The sequence below is a fragment of the Strix uralensis genome, chromosome 8 (genome assembly GCF_047716275.1).
Source record: "Strix uralensis isolate ZFMK-TIS-50842 chromosome 8, bStrUra1, whole genome shotgun sequence".
In the NCBI taxonomy this organism is placed as follows: Eukaryota; Metazoa; Chordata; class Aves; order Strigiformes; family Strigidae; genus Strix; species Strix uralensis.
Window position 1 is genome coordinate 8,791,265 of NC_133979.1, and position 16,570 is coordinate 8,807,834.

At 39.7% G+C, this 16,570-nt stretch overlaps 1 protein-coding gene across 1 annotated transcript in view; it reads left to right on the forward strand.

Annotated features, from left to right (window-relative positions):
- Positions 1–16,570, forward strand: part of BEND5 (BEN domain containing 5) — a 970,982-nt gene that overhangs the window by 503,629 nt on the left and 450,783 nt on the right. The window contains exon 7 of the mRNA XM_074876087.1: positions 12,773–12,812. Coding sequence (XP_074732188.1) covers positions 12,773–12,812 — 40 coding nt within the window. The remainder of the gene's footprint in view (positions 1–12,772; positions 12,813–16,570) is intronic.

Consider the following 16,570-nt stretch of genomic DNA (forward strand, 5'->3'; position numbering starts at 1 on the left):
AAAATCCTGAAACATAGCTGTCTGACACAGCAGAGTTCAAGGTAAGAACAAGGATAAATTTTCCTCCTATGTTCACCTATGGAAACTTTGCTCACCTTTCCTGCAGCTGTGAAATTGGTTTGAAATGATGGACTGATACTTCCTCACGAGTTACTCTTGACATAACACAGCTCTTTTGTTAACTAAAAAGTATGTACTGTTTGGGGAAGCAAAATGCTATTCCAAACACAGTGTGTAAATGTTGTTAACATTTAGATAATTAATTTTTAAGGCTAATATTCAATGGATGTTTGGAAACCTCTTGGATTTCTTCTAATAAATTAAGAACATAAATAAGAACAATGGAAGCAGTTTAAATACAGAACTGTATTTTTCTGAATCCTGGAAGTTTCAGGGTGACTCACAAATCATAGGTTAACATCCACATTTCAGATTATCCAGACAAACATATTTTCTGTGTAATCCAAGAACAGCTGCTTTGCAGTAGCTTCATGACATAGTTACTACATTCTCAGTTAAATGTTTCTTACACTTTTATGAGTAAATCTCAGCTTTTGAATTCTGGAGATCTGATTCTGAGAGACATGATCTGCCTTCAGTGACTGTCTCAGCAAGGGGAGCTGGAAAATCGCAGCCTTTGGCTAGACTGAACCCTGAGGCAACTGCATATTTGTGTTGCAAAATTAGCAGTTTCATATCAAAATTGTTTAAGAGGGCATTTGGTTCCTTTCTCGCTTCCACCGAAGTCCCTGTGCTTTGGGTGCTGCTCGACACAGTCTTGTATTTGTCAGTCACCACAAAGATTTTTCACAAGTATTTGTTCTGTGTTTTTTAACGACTATTAGATATATATCAGATAGCAGGTCCCCAATGAACTGCTTATAGAACAACTGTAAAAGGGGGATAATTTGAAACAGTTAGCAACGAGGCTAATGAAAAGAGGATTTCAGACCTCTTATCTCTGTTCAGTGTACAGGACAAATGTTATTCCCTATTTTATTAGTCAGAATAACCTGACATGTACTGAAGAGAGGAACAAAATAGTAAGATCTGGATGGCCTCATTTTCCTACACAGATCTCCATTTGAGGCTGCTCTCAGGCAAGCTAACTCAGCTCAGTGATTTTGATGAACCAAACCTTTATTTTCTCTTTTCATATAACATGACATATTACATACAACATATATAGCTCTCTTCAAATGTGAATAAAAATGCTCCTGGAATGGTTTTCACAGTTTAAAGCACCTGGGTGAAGGGTTTGGGCTAAAATGCCAAATTTTAGAAGTGAAATAAAAATGTTCAAATTTGGCTGTATAGAGCTAAATACTACCTTGGTTCCAGTAGCCTCCATTTTATTGTTTTTATTAACAATTCTAGAGACACCACCCTTAGATTAAACATGAATTACACTAGATAATGTACAGAGGCAGAGTGACCCTGGAAGTGGCTGTAAGGCATCCCAATTCTGCCCTTGTCGTCTTTGGGAGTTTTGATGCAGGTTGCAGCCTGAGTGGACCTTGTTCCAAGTTCTGTGTCTCCAGATGCTCAGATACAGTGATTTAGTAATGATTTTAGCATGTGCTGTAGAAAATTAGAACAAAATTACTTCAGAAATGAATGAGAAAATGTTGGGTCTTTGGAAAGTAAGATTGTTCTTTTTACCTCCCAGATAGCTCACGCTCATTGCTGCCATTTGACTTCTCCAGACAGTGCTTTCATGGGCTGTAATTAAATATGTAGTTTCTAGAAGAATGAAGATTGGGATGCTCTGAATCATTTATTAAGTGAATATGACAAGCAGTGGTCTGGTTTGGAAAAAAAAAATATTTTTTTTGAGCAATAGAAAAACTAACTCACTGCCATGGATTATGAAAGGAAACAGACTCAAACTGAAATTAGATGAAAAGCTTGAAATTAGATGAGACCACAATAGTTGGGCATATAAATTTATATATTTGTCCATACATACTAGATTCTAATTTAACTTTTCACTATTATTTTGATCATGTTGTCTTGACTTATATACAGTAAACAAGGAACTTTGCACAGTATAGAGAGGGGCAAGACTTTCAGATAAAATAATCCTCTGAAGTTAAATGTGAAAACACACAGTTATTTCCCCCTTCCCTCCTGCCTGTTCCTATTGCAGAAAAGTCTTTGGCTGTAATGGTGTCTCGTCAGCCAGAGCAGAAGTTGGAGGGGTGGAGTTAGTTGCCCCCTTGATGCAAAAAAAAAAAACCAAAACAAACTGATTTTGTCCAGCTGTTGTGCAAGTATTTGGAATCAGGTGTTTCCTATCTTACTGGTTTACATTCCCATAATATTAGCAGTCTGCAAATGCAGATGAAACTGGACCATAACACTTTCACTGGATTGAGAAAAAGGGGAGAGAGAGGAAAAATGAATGTGATAGGAGTGGAGGGCCAGTGAATTTAGAGCTGAAGATTAAAAAATGAAATCGTCCAGTCTGGTGCATTGGAAATCAGTTGCAATGACTCCCCTCACACTGATTTCCTTTGGCTCCTTAAAGAGATGCTGCTTTAACTAGGAAATGTGTGTGCTGCCATGTTTCTATTGGTGAAAAAATGCTAGCTTGGTCTTAGATAGGTGTGATACTTTCAAGTATTTCTTAGGTTTTTCTTCTGTACCTACAATATATAGCTTATACAGGTTCCTTGTCTGTAAGTGTGATGTCTGTATACAGTTTTATAAACATTTACTTCTCTCTGTACAATGCAGAAGTCAATAGACACGCCTTGATATATACACACAATTTTTTTATGTGTCTGTGATTATATACATATGCAATATTTTTATGTGTGTACATATTTACAATTATAGTAATGGTAAGTGAAAAACTGACTTTCAAAACAGAATAAGCTCTGTCTTTTCCTTCTGAATACTTGGATGCACGGAGCTGTAGGTGTGATACTGGTAGCTTTGAAATTGAATGGTGATGGCACAAATGGAAATCACTACAGAAGGATTTTGGAGATGATATAGCCTGTAGATCTCATGCATGCCATTTTGCAGTCATAAAGTTCTCCCACCATTTATTCTGCTTTGTGTTATACAGACAGCCCAGCTACTTGGGCTTACAGGCAAAAAGTTTGGTTTCCTTGTAGAGCTGAAATATGCTGTGTTGAATGTTTAAGTTTACAAGATGTTTGAATGTGAAATAGCAGAAATACAACTTATTATTGAGGCTTTCTTCTAAATAAAATGGCATGCATTACCATTGGATACTAGTCACTTGGTTGCCTTCCAATATTGCCATCTTTGAGTGGAAAGGGAATATATTTTGGGCGTTTGCAGAATACCTTCAACCACTGGAACTATGATCTGGAAATTGCTGTACTGTGTTGTCACACAGCTCACCAGCATCTCAGGCACACTCCAACACCTTAAGAGACAGTAACACCTGAGATAAACACAACCAGATAATTCCCACAAAATCAGAAGTAAAGGCAGGGAGCTCTCGGAGGAGGAGGGATTCAGGCAGACGGCAACTAGAGAAATTGTGTTCTCTCATGATAATTGTCACTCTGTTGCTGAATCACAGGGTCTTTTTAAATTCTGTGACTTAAAGTCATAATTCATAAGTTTTATGCATGAAAACACAATCATTTGGGGGAAATTTTATGTTCAGAACTCTTGTGTTGCATCTTTTATATGTTGTCTTCTTCCTTCCATTTGTACTTATATTCTTACAGTGTGAAACCACAGGAGTTCTGTTTCTTAAAAGTTTATCAAAGAAGTGTTTCTTCTGACTGGGCTCAGGTGTATTAGGAAGTGGATCGTGTCAGTGCTGTAATTCAGAGTTTTGTTTTCCAGTTAAGTGCTGCCCTGAGCAGAATTTCAATACAGAGCAGGAGCCAAACCCAGCGCAAACACGTGCTGCTCCCCGAACAAGAAGGTATTTAACTTCTTACAAAGAAGGACTCTTCTAGTGAAAATTTCTTGTGCTTCAGAAAACTTCTCAGTAACTCCCTCAGAGTTCTAGCTGTTTGGGGTTTTTTTCCTCTTTTCATAGAATTAATTTTTTTTCAAAACAGTATTTTCTTTGAACCCAAGTCAGCCTTCTCACCACCAGTGTGCTAGCTATTCTGGCATGATGACAGTTTGTTAAATTTAGTATTAGTTGACATGGAGAACATAGGACAACTGCTACTAGCTGGTAGCTAAACTACTCAGGTTGGATGCAGATGTTGGAACTTAAGTCCCACTTTCAATACATAGTTAGTTAGTTATACATAGCAAAAGAAGGTTTGGGAGAAGTGATCTGCTGGTCAGAGCACTCATAGCTGAGTGTAAGCAGCTGAAGTTCAATCTCAAGGTCCAGATGGGGCAGAGCAGGGATGTAAACCTCTGGATTTGTGCCTCCATTATTGTGTGATCACAGGCTTCTACAACTGCATGTTTAGTTTTAAAATTGCTTATGTTGGGGGTTAATCTGTCTTGTCTGTTATCTAAAACAGCCCATAAACAATGGCTAGTTAGTCAATATCCTATTACTGGTATAGGTAGATATGCTTTGTTTCTAATTAAACATTCATTGAACACTGTTGCTTACCCCCCACCAAATGGTGAACTTTCAAAGTTCATAATTGCTTTCACTAGTGCTGCTCCTTTTCTTCGTAAGACTTAATGTAAGACAGGAATTCACAACTAAAGAATGGCTGTGCAATGCCTGAAGTGATCTGCATCATGTATAGATTTTGGTTGTTAATGGCACTGTGTGTGGTCTGTATAGTTTTTCCTGCCCTTGTTTACTCTTTTTTTTCAAAATAAATACAATTTAAAGAGAAGAGTTTATTAGCTCCTGCTGCTTACTATGTACTTTAAGACATAATCCGCTGTTTGTGGCATTACAGTAATCTCTATAGGCATTAAGTAATTGATGTCACAAGCACAGGATTATAACCATGGCTCTGCAATTTACATAATAATACACCAAACTATGAAAAACCTGCATGGTGGTTTGTTACCAAAACAAACCCTTGAAAATGCTGAGTTAAATTGTGGAATGAGTAGATCCCAAACCCTTGCTGTGTAAGTACATATGCTTCATTTAAAACATGCACATAGCCACAGCCACCTTCTTCTAAGTGGAACTACAAAGAGGCTTGATTCCAACCTGGATGTGGGGCCAGACCATGGAGAAATGGGCCTTATTCTCTTCCTTCATTTCTTGTAGGCCCAAAGTTTTTGGGGAAGAGCAGAACAAAGCACAGACAAACTATTGTCTATATCATCCATTCTTTTTCCTCAGTCTTTACTGGGGCAGAAGTACCAGTGTTTGTGTATATACTCCATATACTTACATACTCTACACAGGTTGCAGAGTTACTAGAGCACTGGCTATCCGTGCATTAATTTGTCTCAGCAGTTCAGGCTTGGATTAACAAGGAAGATAGAAACCTGTTAAATCGGGAGTTCTGAGTAGAGTTTGCCATTTTGGTTCAGTAAAGAGATTGGATTTGGTTGCCATATTTTGACTTGGGTTAAAAAGAGACTGTTACTAACTAATCAAGGATGTCCTTTTACATGCACATCTGAGAGGATGCACTGTATATGCATAATATACATCATCAAACCATACAGTTGCAATGAATCTACCATTGTGTTCTTCACTGAGGTGTATAAGGATGCTTGTGGGTTTACAGGTGCAGAAGGACAGAAAACGTAAGAGGCTTTCTGTTGTCATAACTCTCATTGGCAAAGTTAAGGATCAGTTAATTCCAAAGCAGTTCATTTCTCCTTTCTTTGCTTCCAGAGATAAGATAGTCTTAATGACTTTCTGTTGTGATTGTAAACATCTATAGTGAACGGATGGGCTTTTTTTGGTTCCTAGTGGTTCAGTAAGAATCTGGATACTATCTTTATGACTGCTCTATATGTAAATAAGGTAACCTATGGATAAAGCACCAGTAGATGTCACTCAAGAATATGTGGAACAGACTGTGAATTTGTGTGACCAATAAAACCGAGCATGTACATTGCAAATGGCCTCCGCTGTGCAGCTGCTCAGGTTGCTCAGCCTCCCATGGCTGTTGCATTGGACAGTGATCTGCTGCTTTTGATAGTAATCTGCTCACAAGGCTTCAGGGCTGTGACCTACTACTACTGCCATAGGTACTACAGAGTATTTGAATGTGTGCCCAAAGATACCTTGCATGGCTTTTCAATCTTTCCCTAACCTTCATTGTATTAATATTCTTTCTAAATAGCTTTTAAGCAAAATAGGACTGTAAGAACATTATGCACGAGTGTTGCGTTCTTGAGATAAATATTCAAAGTGGGGAGAAGGAGAGGTCTTAGCTACTTGTTTGGCAGTGTTTCTGAAAGGTAAGAAAGTACCATCTATTCCTGGCACTTAGGTTTTGGGAAAGAAATACACAGGTGTCAGATATTAAGTAGAATAATATGTGAACTAGAAGGATGAGTAAAGTAGGTTTATGGTTTGGTGCTGCCTTTCATCATTTGGACTTGGTTTTGATTCTAAACCAGAATTGAGTTACCAAATATTGCAACAATCAAATGTCTGTAGAGGTCACTGTTAAAATGGTTTAAAATGCTCATTATAGCTCTTAGTGTGAGTGATAACATATCCCAAACTACTTTATAAGTGTTCTCCCACACCTATATTATCAATAATTGATTCCACAGAGTAGGCTACAGCAGATGCAGTTTACTAAAATCCCAGTCAAGTGTCAACAAGCCGACTGGTTCATTTTATCATTATACCAGAAAACCTTAGCAGCTAATCATAAAGGAAGTACAAAATGTGAGATCTTGCTTCATTATATGAACAAAAGCCTGTGATTTCAGGATGGAAAGAAAATATTATTGCTTGGCATAACGTGATTTTTTTAAAAAAAGCAGCTTTAAATCATCAAATTATCCATTTTAACGGGATTTGAATTAGTAGCTTAAATCGAGAGTTTCTCTTTGGAGATAAGTCTTGCACTCTGAAGGGAAGGAAGGTACAAGTAGCAAAACTTGCATTTGAGTAACTAGATAGATGTGAAATGCTCACTGAGTTATATTTACTTTTTTCTAACACCCTCCGTTATCAAAGCTTTCTTTAGAAAGTTTTTCCAGATGTTGATTAGCCCTGAATATTTCTTAAACTGTCCAACAACAAACAACTATAAGAAGGTATACCACTCCTCTATCACAGAAACGTCTTTTGCATAGGAGCAGAACACACCGAGGTGGACAGCTTGCCACTTGCCAGGTAAGAGGCAAGTGTGAGAGGATGGGATACAGCCTTTAACCTCTCCCTTTGCACCTTCTCCTTCCTCCCTTACCTCTACTGTAATATACCTCCAGTGCAAAACCAAGAAAGCTTCTGGTGGTGCTTGTGGGCAGCCCTGTTTTGCCATCCACACCGTGCCAAGTTCCATACTTGGGATCTCTGATCTTTTTCTGAACTTTTAGGTTCTTTCATGATATAATGTTAGAGGATACATTTTAAAATGTGGCAATAATAAAGCCCATAAAAATGTGAAATTCACCCTTCAATACATACTCAGCTTTATTTTGCGAGAAGATGCACTGGTTTCAATCATTCTTATGTCAACACAGTCAGTTTATAGAAGAGAAGTGCTAATTTAGAAGTTAAAAGGAAAAGGCACAATTAGTAACAACTTGTGGCAAAGCTTCCAAGAAAAAAAAATAAATCACGCACTTGATTTCAATTTTAAACCCTCTGAATTGCATAGTAGTTTGAAGGTGGTAGGGAGAGACACCTGTTCAAAGCACATTAAAATTAGATGGAAGAGATCAATAGCAGAGACCAGACTGGGTGAAATACATTTAGGAAGACAAAGTCTTCCTGTGGTCCCAGAGAGTCAATTCCAGCTTTGTGTGGGTGACTATGGCAGGTGATGTTAGTGAGATGGGCAGCCTGCCTTTGGGTTCATAGCTGCAGAAAATGCTGCCCGCAGAGTGAAGGCAGGCAGTGAAATGGTGCAAACCCAGCAAGGGCTTTCTAAAGCTGAAGTTGATCTCTGCTCTGGGCTTAGGAGTTTTATATGGAGATTCAGAGAAAGGCAAGTATACATGCCCTTGTGGTCTAGAGAAACCCCTACCCAAGCACACTGTCTCCTGGGATGTGAGTGCTTGGGACTGCTGAAGGAGCTTCCAGCCCAGCAGCCTCGTGTGTGTGATGCCTGGGTGGCTGGCGGCCACCACCATCTCTGCTTACCAGCTCTGCTGGATGTTGGGGGCTTGGACATGGGGTGTGGGGACAGAAGGCAGGGGTAAGGATATCTTTTGGATCCTGGCTGGAGGAGGAGTGTAGGAGTAGGAAGATGACTTTATAATTGCTTTTTTTTTATCGCTCTTTCTGACTATATTGACTTTATACTTGACACAGCTTTGGCTGGCAAGTGAGGCCCAGATACATTCAGAATTAGATATGACTAGGCTCATTCTTACATGAGAAGAAAATCATCGGTTGCTACAGAAACAGCTCCATATCAGTCTCGTGGGGCATCTTTGCATCTGGCTTTTTTTCCTTCTCTTTTGCTAATCTGTAGATAAGAGTCACAGCAAGTGCAGCACATCCCACATCTATAAAAAAGGTTGGAGGAAGTCTGCAGAGAGCAAAGTGTGAAAGAACATCTCGTAGATAAGCTAAACTTAAATGAATGAGTTAATTTACACCCCCCTACATTTTGTTTTCTAGTTTTGCAACTCTCACCGAGTTAATTGAGGTGAAAATTAAATGACACCAGTCAGCAAATATTTTAAAGACTGTCAACATCCAGGAAGAGCAAGGAGGTACCCAGAAAGGGATTTACTAAGAAAAATTTAGGAAATGATCTGCAGGGTGAGTTAGAATCTGTGTGGAGAAGATTGCATATTGCAATGGAATAATGTTCAGGAACTTTCAGGCAAATTGCTTAACTTGATAAATTAAGGAATTAGTTAAAAATAAGTGTATATTATGGGTGAACAGGGACTCTTCTGCACACTTCAGACCAGCTCACCAGCGAGGTTTTTCAACTGGTTTTCTAAAATGTAATGAATTCTTGGTGCTTAGTAGATTAATATTTATTGAGTGAATCAATGCTTAATTTATTAAAAAATTGCCTTCCTTGTATTTTAATATGATTTATTACTCATCAGTGCTTATTGCATTAATTAAAGATTGTGTTAATTTTGTGGAAGTGAACACAATCTGCTGCAGGTTTGCTGCAGAGCCCTAATGCACCGTAGGGACTGTGCCTCTGGGTAGTACCAATGATAGAAAACTGCTTGAGGTGGGAAGCTGGTCTGAATCACCAAAGGCCTCTTCCTGCCTTTAGGCTCTCAAATAGCCAGCCAAGTGAAAATGAGGATGCTGCCCCTTAAGGGTAGGACAGGATTATAGCAATAAAGATCCTGTGGTGATACAGGGAATCTTTCAGTTTGCCTCTTATAAATTATGGCTGATGCTGTAGAAATCATTTTAGTGTTTCTCATGGAATGCCTTTTTGTCAACGTAGGTGAAATCCAGCCTTAGCGTTATGGGAAACAGTCACCTCTCGCCCGAACAGGGATGATAGTCACTACATTTCAGCGCTCAGGTTATAAGTAATTCTTGGGACAGTAGGTTGCCTGAAGATTGGGATAGTCCCAAGCATCTCTGCAGGGGCAGGTGTTTGAGAAGTGGAAAATTACTAAACGGAGAACAAAAAAAGCCAGACATCTTGTGAGATGAATCTCTCAAGAAATCTGTCAAAACAGGGAGAGGGTGATCACGCTGGAGGGGGGCAACAGCTGCAATTTGCATCTTTCAGCACTGAAGGGAGTAGCAAATATATAAAGCCCCACAGTCATGAAACTTCTGATGCAATTATTTTATTAATCTTTGTGACACTTGTAATGCCTCTCTCTTTAAATTCAAATTCTGCTGCTTTTATAGCTACTCATAAGTGTGTCTGTATGTTTTTTTTTAAAAAAACCCATCTAGTTACTAGACTGCTTGCATCCAGCTGAGCCCTGGAAATGGCAGAGAGCTAGCCCCTGAGAGCTGAGAGCAGGCTTGAATTTCCAGAAAGTGATTGGATCCGTAATTAGTGCATTTTTGCATGTTTAAATGCATGATTCTGGAATGCACATTGCTGTTTCCTCCTCTTCAGGGCTTGGGTGAGTGTGCACAAACTTCCCCTTGCCGAGTTAAATTAGAGAAACCTCTTCAAGGTCGGCTGAAGGTCAGAGCAGAGAAATTTTTTTCTCTCAGTGCAGCGGGCAGACGGTAACCACCGTGCTCCAGCCCAGAGCGCTTGGGTGGAGCCAGTGCCAAGAACCTGGTGGCATTTCAAATCCCTTGCAGCAGTTAGGTGTTAGATGCAAAAGATCAGTGCTGCTCCACTTGAAGTCAGAGAAATAATTTGAGCTTAAAGTTCAACACATACCCAAAGATTCCTTGGATCTGGAGTCAATTTGTTTTTTCCAAGGCCAGCTTGAAAGCAGCGTCCAAGCAGGAAACAAGTTATAAACTGAACATTTGACTTGTAATTTAATTTTATTTCCTATTTTGTTTAGCCTATTCTATATGCTTTTGTTTTCCTGTAGTATCAGGTTTTGCTATTTAGGTTTTTATTTAATGTTTATTTTTACCCTAGTTAATAGACTCAAGTCAGGATCAGGGGCCAGCTGGGCTACATGCCTTTCTCTCTATTCCAAATCTCTACATTTTGCAACCTTCTTTGATGCAGGATATTTATATTCCACCTTTTTTCCCAGTAGAGAGGCTTTCACAGAGTATAGGCTTTGGATATATATTTTCTGCTCTAGCTGTTCATTAGATATACAGCATTTGGAATTCCAGTTGTGCTCAGAAATGTAAGCAAAGCTTTTGGCCCAGTGGGTGCTAAGCCCTGGCATTTCATAGCTTTGTACATATGAATCAGGATTAAGGCACAGGATCTATATAAAATTTAGCTCATTAGGAGATGTTTCGTCTTACAGCTCCCACTGGGGAGGTGGGTCATGTGCTTACACTATTGCCTACTTTGCTTTATTGCTCCCTGGAAAAGGAGTGTGGGGTGAGCAGACCCCAGCAGAGTAGGGACAGCATTTCTGAATGGTTCTTGTGGAGGTGACACAAGGCAGCAGCAGGGTCTTCTGCTCCCTTTTACCATTCTCCTGGCACACCTGGAAAAAGGCCTTGGCATAGTCTGGCCTTAGTATTTTATAATAAAGTAAATGTGATCAAGCACACTGCTAAGGTCATGCTCAGAATGACTTATCAGAGTTAAGAGAAGAAGGAGTACCTATGAAAACAGACAGGAATGAATTTTCTCACAAATATGATTTGTCTTGTACAAGAGCTAAGGTATTGAGGGCCAGAAAAGTTTCAGAAAATGTGTTTTTTCAGGCTCACACCCCACTCAGCTTCCCAGCAGGCCACATTCACTGTTGGGCATATAGCTCAAGTATATTCAGTGGATGATCAACTGTGCCCATACGCTTTAGCCAGTGACACTTCACTTACAGAGAAATGATGGGTTTGGAAAGGAGTTTCATCAGTCATAGTTTCCAAGGAAGAGCATTCACAGTAAGGAATACCAAGTCCATGTTTCCTCCTCAAGGACTTTGAGCTGTCACCCAGGGAATACAGTGAATGCAGTGATGAGAATTAGATTAGAAAAAGATCAATAGGGCTGACAATAAATGGAAGTAACACAGACATTATTGGGCAAATTAGGAGAGAGAAATTAAACTGGACAGTATAATCTTCAATGCCAGCTAGACACACTAATGTTGGGCAAAGTTAGGGACAAGACAGTGACTTAGAAAGTGCTATGAAGAAGAGGGATTAACAGTCTGTCTGTGAGATGGGGAAAGCCCTGCTGGTGATGGAAAGCTCTCAGCCCACAGAAAGGTGGCAAAGGATGATAATGGTCCAGAAGCACATGGATTTCAGTGACAGGCTACAGAGAGGCAGTGGTGAGAAAATCACCCAAGATTGGGAACATGGAGTAGGCAGCAGCCTTGGCTACATGTTACAGAAGAAAGGGAACCCCAGATGCACCCCACAGTCACCAAGCCATTGGTGGCATAGTTTGTTCCAGGCAAAAAATTTTCTTAACCTCGTGGCACAGGTTGGTTTGCCCTGTGAAGGTTTGCTGCCCTTCCAGAAACCACTCTCCTGTTTAAACTTGATTATTTGCCATAATAACTCCTTATAATTTGCTATCTGTACAAATATCCAGTGATGATCAAGTCTGGCAAGATTTTGGGGAGAGGGATATCTGGTGGCAATGAGATCCATGGGCTGACTGCACTCAGCATGAAAAGAAGCTTTCCTTTTATCAGTCTTGAGTTTGTCTAGATCCTCTCACATGTCTTTGAAAGGTTCACCCCAAGGCAATATAATTGTGTTTGATCACATACAGGCTATGAGTCAGTGATTGATATGAATAAAGAACTTAGAGTTTCTTGTCTTGGTTCCTTGTCTTCCCTGTGGAATCAGAAATCACTTTTATAAATATATCGGTCCATCTGTGCTTCTAGCTATCCATTTCAAGTATATGTTCCAAAAAAGAAATAGTAACACTTTATAAGTGCAAATAAAAACACATTAAAAGGACTGAGCAAGGGTTTTCTTTCTTCCTTATAAAATACATGTGGATCCCATCCAAAAGAGTTACTGTGAGCCATGTAACTTGTAATTAACTCTGCTATAAATGTCAGAACACTTACTTTGCAGGTCTAAGCTGACCCACTAAAATTAGTCCCCTTTTAACAATTCCTTTTATAATTTGTTTTTCAGCAGAAACGGCAGCTTGACCTCCTGACAATAACCAGCCCTGGTAAGTGAGCTCTGCTGCACGGTTCTCTTCTCTTTTCTTAAAGAGATGGTTGTCTAAATGTGTTTTTCCCCTGTCTCTGACATGCAAAATGAAAAACACTGTTCCCCAGAAAATCTTTCACGTAATAACAAGTGACAGCTATATTGTGCTTGGCAAAGCCCCGGGCAGTTATCCGTTCACAGAGCTGCCTCTTCAGACCTTTACTCTATGAATTTGAGTGCTGATATTTCTTTAAGCCTCCTGGGGTTAGAGTTACTGGTATATCTGCAGGGCAGATGCCCTCGAATTTACAATGTGTGTTCAAGTATCACAGAAATGCAAGTTTGACTTTCCTTGGTGGCAAACGTGGACACAGTGGCCCTCTGTGCCTGTGGTGGGAGACAGGAGGTCCAGGCTTAGGTCTGGAGAACCGCGAAGTGAGTAAGAAAATGTTTAGGTAAAATTAAAATGCTTTAAGCAATCTGCTTCATAATGGCTTTTGTCATTTACCTATTGAGGAGGTAAACCAAAATGTGTTGGGAAGGTGGTGGGCTTTTTGGCGTACTGAGTTTTGAAGGTCTCAGCACTGTGATTGAAATGCTCGTCATTTTAATAGTGCTCCTCTTTGATCTCAGCTCTTAAAGCTGGGTGACTTTTAATTTATTACTATTTTTCTGGCTCAGTTTCCTTCCACTAGCTGCTACAGAAGTTTGCTGCCCACCGGCTTCAGATGTGCTTGAACGGTGCTATCTTTTAGTTAACTTTTTCAAATTTTCAGATGTATGTGCGTTTAAGCTTTCAGTTTGGCTTTAACTGGGACTAATGAGTTCTGGCTTTAACTGGGAATAACGTGTTAGCGAAATGAACAGGTGTTATGGGAAGTGAACAAAATGTGACACACATTTGCTTGGATAACAATTTTGCATTAATAATTGTTCTGACATTCTAAATGTAGATATCATCTGTGACATGGTTTCTCCTTCACTAACCTTGTTAAAATAATAAGAATTAAAATAAGGAGGAGGATCACTTTGTTGGGACAGATGTTTGAGGCTATTGGCAATTGCATCACATTTTTGCATGTTCACTTTTCATGCAGTTTGCAATTATGTTAATGTATGCTCAGGGCACTTGCTGATAAAAGCAACAATACAGTGTGATACAGCCATTGTCACTATTCTGACTGTAACTTCAAGGACAAACATGGCACATTTTTCATTTTTTGTATCTTCAGCATTCCCTATTTCTAGAGGAAAAAGAAAAAGATTTCTGAAGGTCTTAACCATAATAAACACTCAGATCTTGGATAAGGGCACCAAGTCCACAGATACTTTTTTAATAAGAGAAAAAAGAAGGTTGGGGACCAAAATAACATAATATGAGAGTTTTCTGTAAAATGAATTTATGATACCTTCCACATAATTTCAGATACAGTATTCACTGGAACAGTGAAAAGGTTGACTAAATTGAGTTTGTGCATAGATGTGATCACAGTAAACAGCTATTGCTTCAGATCTCTCAGTTTAATACAGCAATCTACTAAATCAACACAGCAATTAGCTGGAAGGATCAAAATAGCTTTCAATAACTGCAGAGGTAGACATACTGCACTAAAAGGGGGGAAAAAAGCATTCTCTAACACACATTTTTTCTGAAGTGCAAGTTTTACCCTTTGATATTTAGCCAGAAATCTACAATAATTGGCTACATAGGGAAAAAACCTAATATTTTTGCCGCGATTATATAATTGAGTGCCTACAGTTGTGCTTTCAGTAAAGGCATTTTTCAAAAGAAGCCTGATGCTGGTTCAGGCCAAACTTACCTAAGAACCTAAAGCTGAGATTTTTCAAAGAGGCTGAAAAAGTTAGGCACTTAATTCCTAGTAGGATTGGAAAATGTCAACCTGTGGATTAAAGGGTCTAGTTTGGGCCCTACAAATACAAAAATAAAATAAAATAAATCATAGTCTTGAGGCTTTTATCTCTCTTTGGAGACTGCAACTTTAAAATATTTCATTCTTTGAGTCCTAGCTCTGAGATCTGACATCAACAGTTTGCTTTTACAAAATCATGATATCGTTTATAATGGCTGAGATCAGCCATAATCACTGTCATCCCTTAATTTACTGATTCAAATTAGGGACTGGGCTATTTAGTTGCAGCTGTTAATCCTTTGGGACTTGTTCCTGCTCTCCACCTTGCCGCAGGCAGGAAGCCTTTGTTTGTGGAGGAGGTCACTCAGCCTTATTTATAGTATGAAAATCCTCCATGTCTCGCACGTAGTTATCAGCCACGAAAGCCCTATTGCTTAATTGTAAGAGTATACAAAGGACTTCAAAACCAAAGGTGACCTCTGTGATTTGCACTTCCGTCATGACGAATATCATCTTTCTTCTGTGTGTGTGTGAAATTCTCGAACCCGTTTTTGTACATTTAGTCAAGAATCGCTTCATGATCCCTTGCAGGTATTACAACAGCTCTTCTCCATGTGCCACGAAAAAAATTTCCAAAAATTGATCAGCCAGTTAAGGAGGTTAATTGCAAGGTAAAACCATGTCATTAATGTCCGTTAAGGGGTGTTGAGAAACCCCTTAAGTTTTTGGTGCCACAAGTGCCAAAACATTCAAAAGAGAGATTGTGGGATCGCGCTGTTCCCTGTGGCTGTTGCATGATTTCCCAGGAGTCACCAATGGGTAGGAAGCGGTGCCCGTTCCTCGTGCCCTGCATCTGCATCCTGCCCACACTGTGCCGAGCCCATGCTGTGAGGGTGACCTGCAGCCACCTCTTGCCTTACTCCAGACGGCTGCCAAACACCCAGCAATGTGCACGCAACTCTGCAAAACCCGACGGCACAGGTTCTTGACTTAAAAGTACATTTGTATGTTAAACTGAATGGGTAGAGATCGTTAATCTGTAACCTGGACTGAGAGCACTCTGGGAAAAAATGGGGAAAAAAAAAAAAAAAGAAAAAGGAAGAAATGCAGAGGGTGAGAGCTGCAGCTCCAGCTACACATTTTTCATGCAACATACAGAGCTGACCTGTTCCAGCGCCCCTAAGAAAACAGCTACGGTAAGCTCCACAATGCACCCCAAACTGGAGGAAGTCTTTGCTTTGCTGTGGGTCTCCAGAAACAGCCAGACACAAATGATGCATAAGCTGGGAGCGAGCCAGGCTCCCTCATGCTCAAATATATTCCTTTGAAGTAACTGACACCCATGTAAAATGTGGAGGGGAGTTCACTGCTCTGCCTTACTGCTGAGTAGCTGGAGGAATGTTAAGTTAAATTTATCAATGCTCTCACCACACTCCTTTCTTCTTGCCCCTTGACATGTGAGTTACAATTAGACTGTAATGTGCTGTACGGTTCAGGGTGCCGGAGTCAGAGCCGATGTGCGCAGTGGGGTGGGGGAAAGATGTTAAAAATTCATTAGTAGCTGGCAGGGACGTGCTGGCAGGGAGTGGGACATAATGAGATTTAAGTTTTGGTAATTTAAATTTTCTTTAAACTTAGTTTTACCTCTGAATTTGATCCAAAATATTTCCTTAACACTCTTCTGGTTGACTTTGGGTTTTAGGACCTAATCTTCAGGTGGTTTAATTTGGCCTTGCTGCACAGAGGAGATGAGGATCTGCCCTTAATTTCTGTGTGATCATGTAGTAACACTTTGAACATGCACATACAATCACATCACATTTTGTGGTAACCACTCAATAGTTGCAAATAAGATATCCCTGTTTCCATAGCTTTTCCATGGAGACAAAGCTTTTTGCATCTCCTG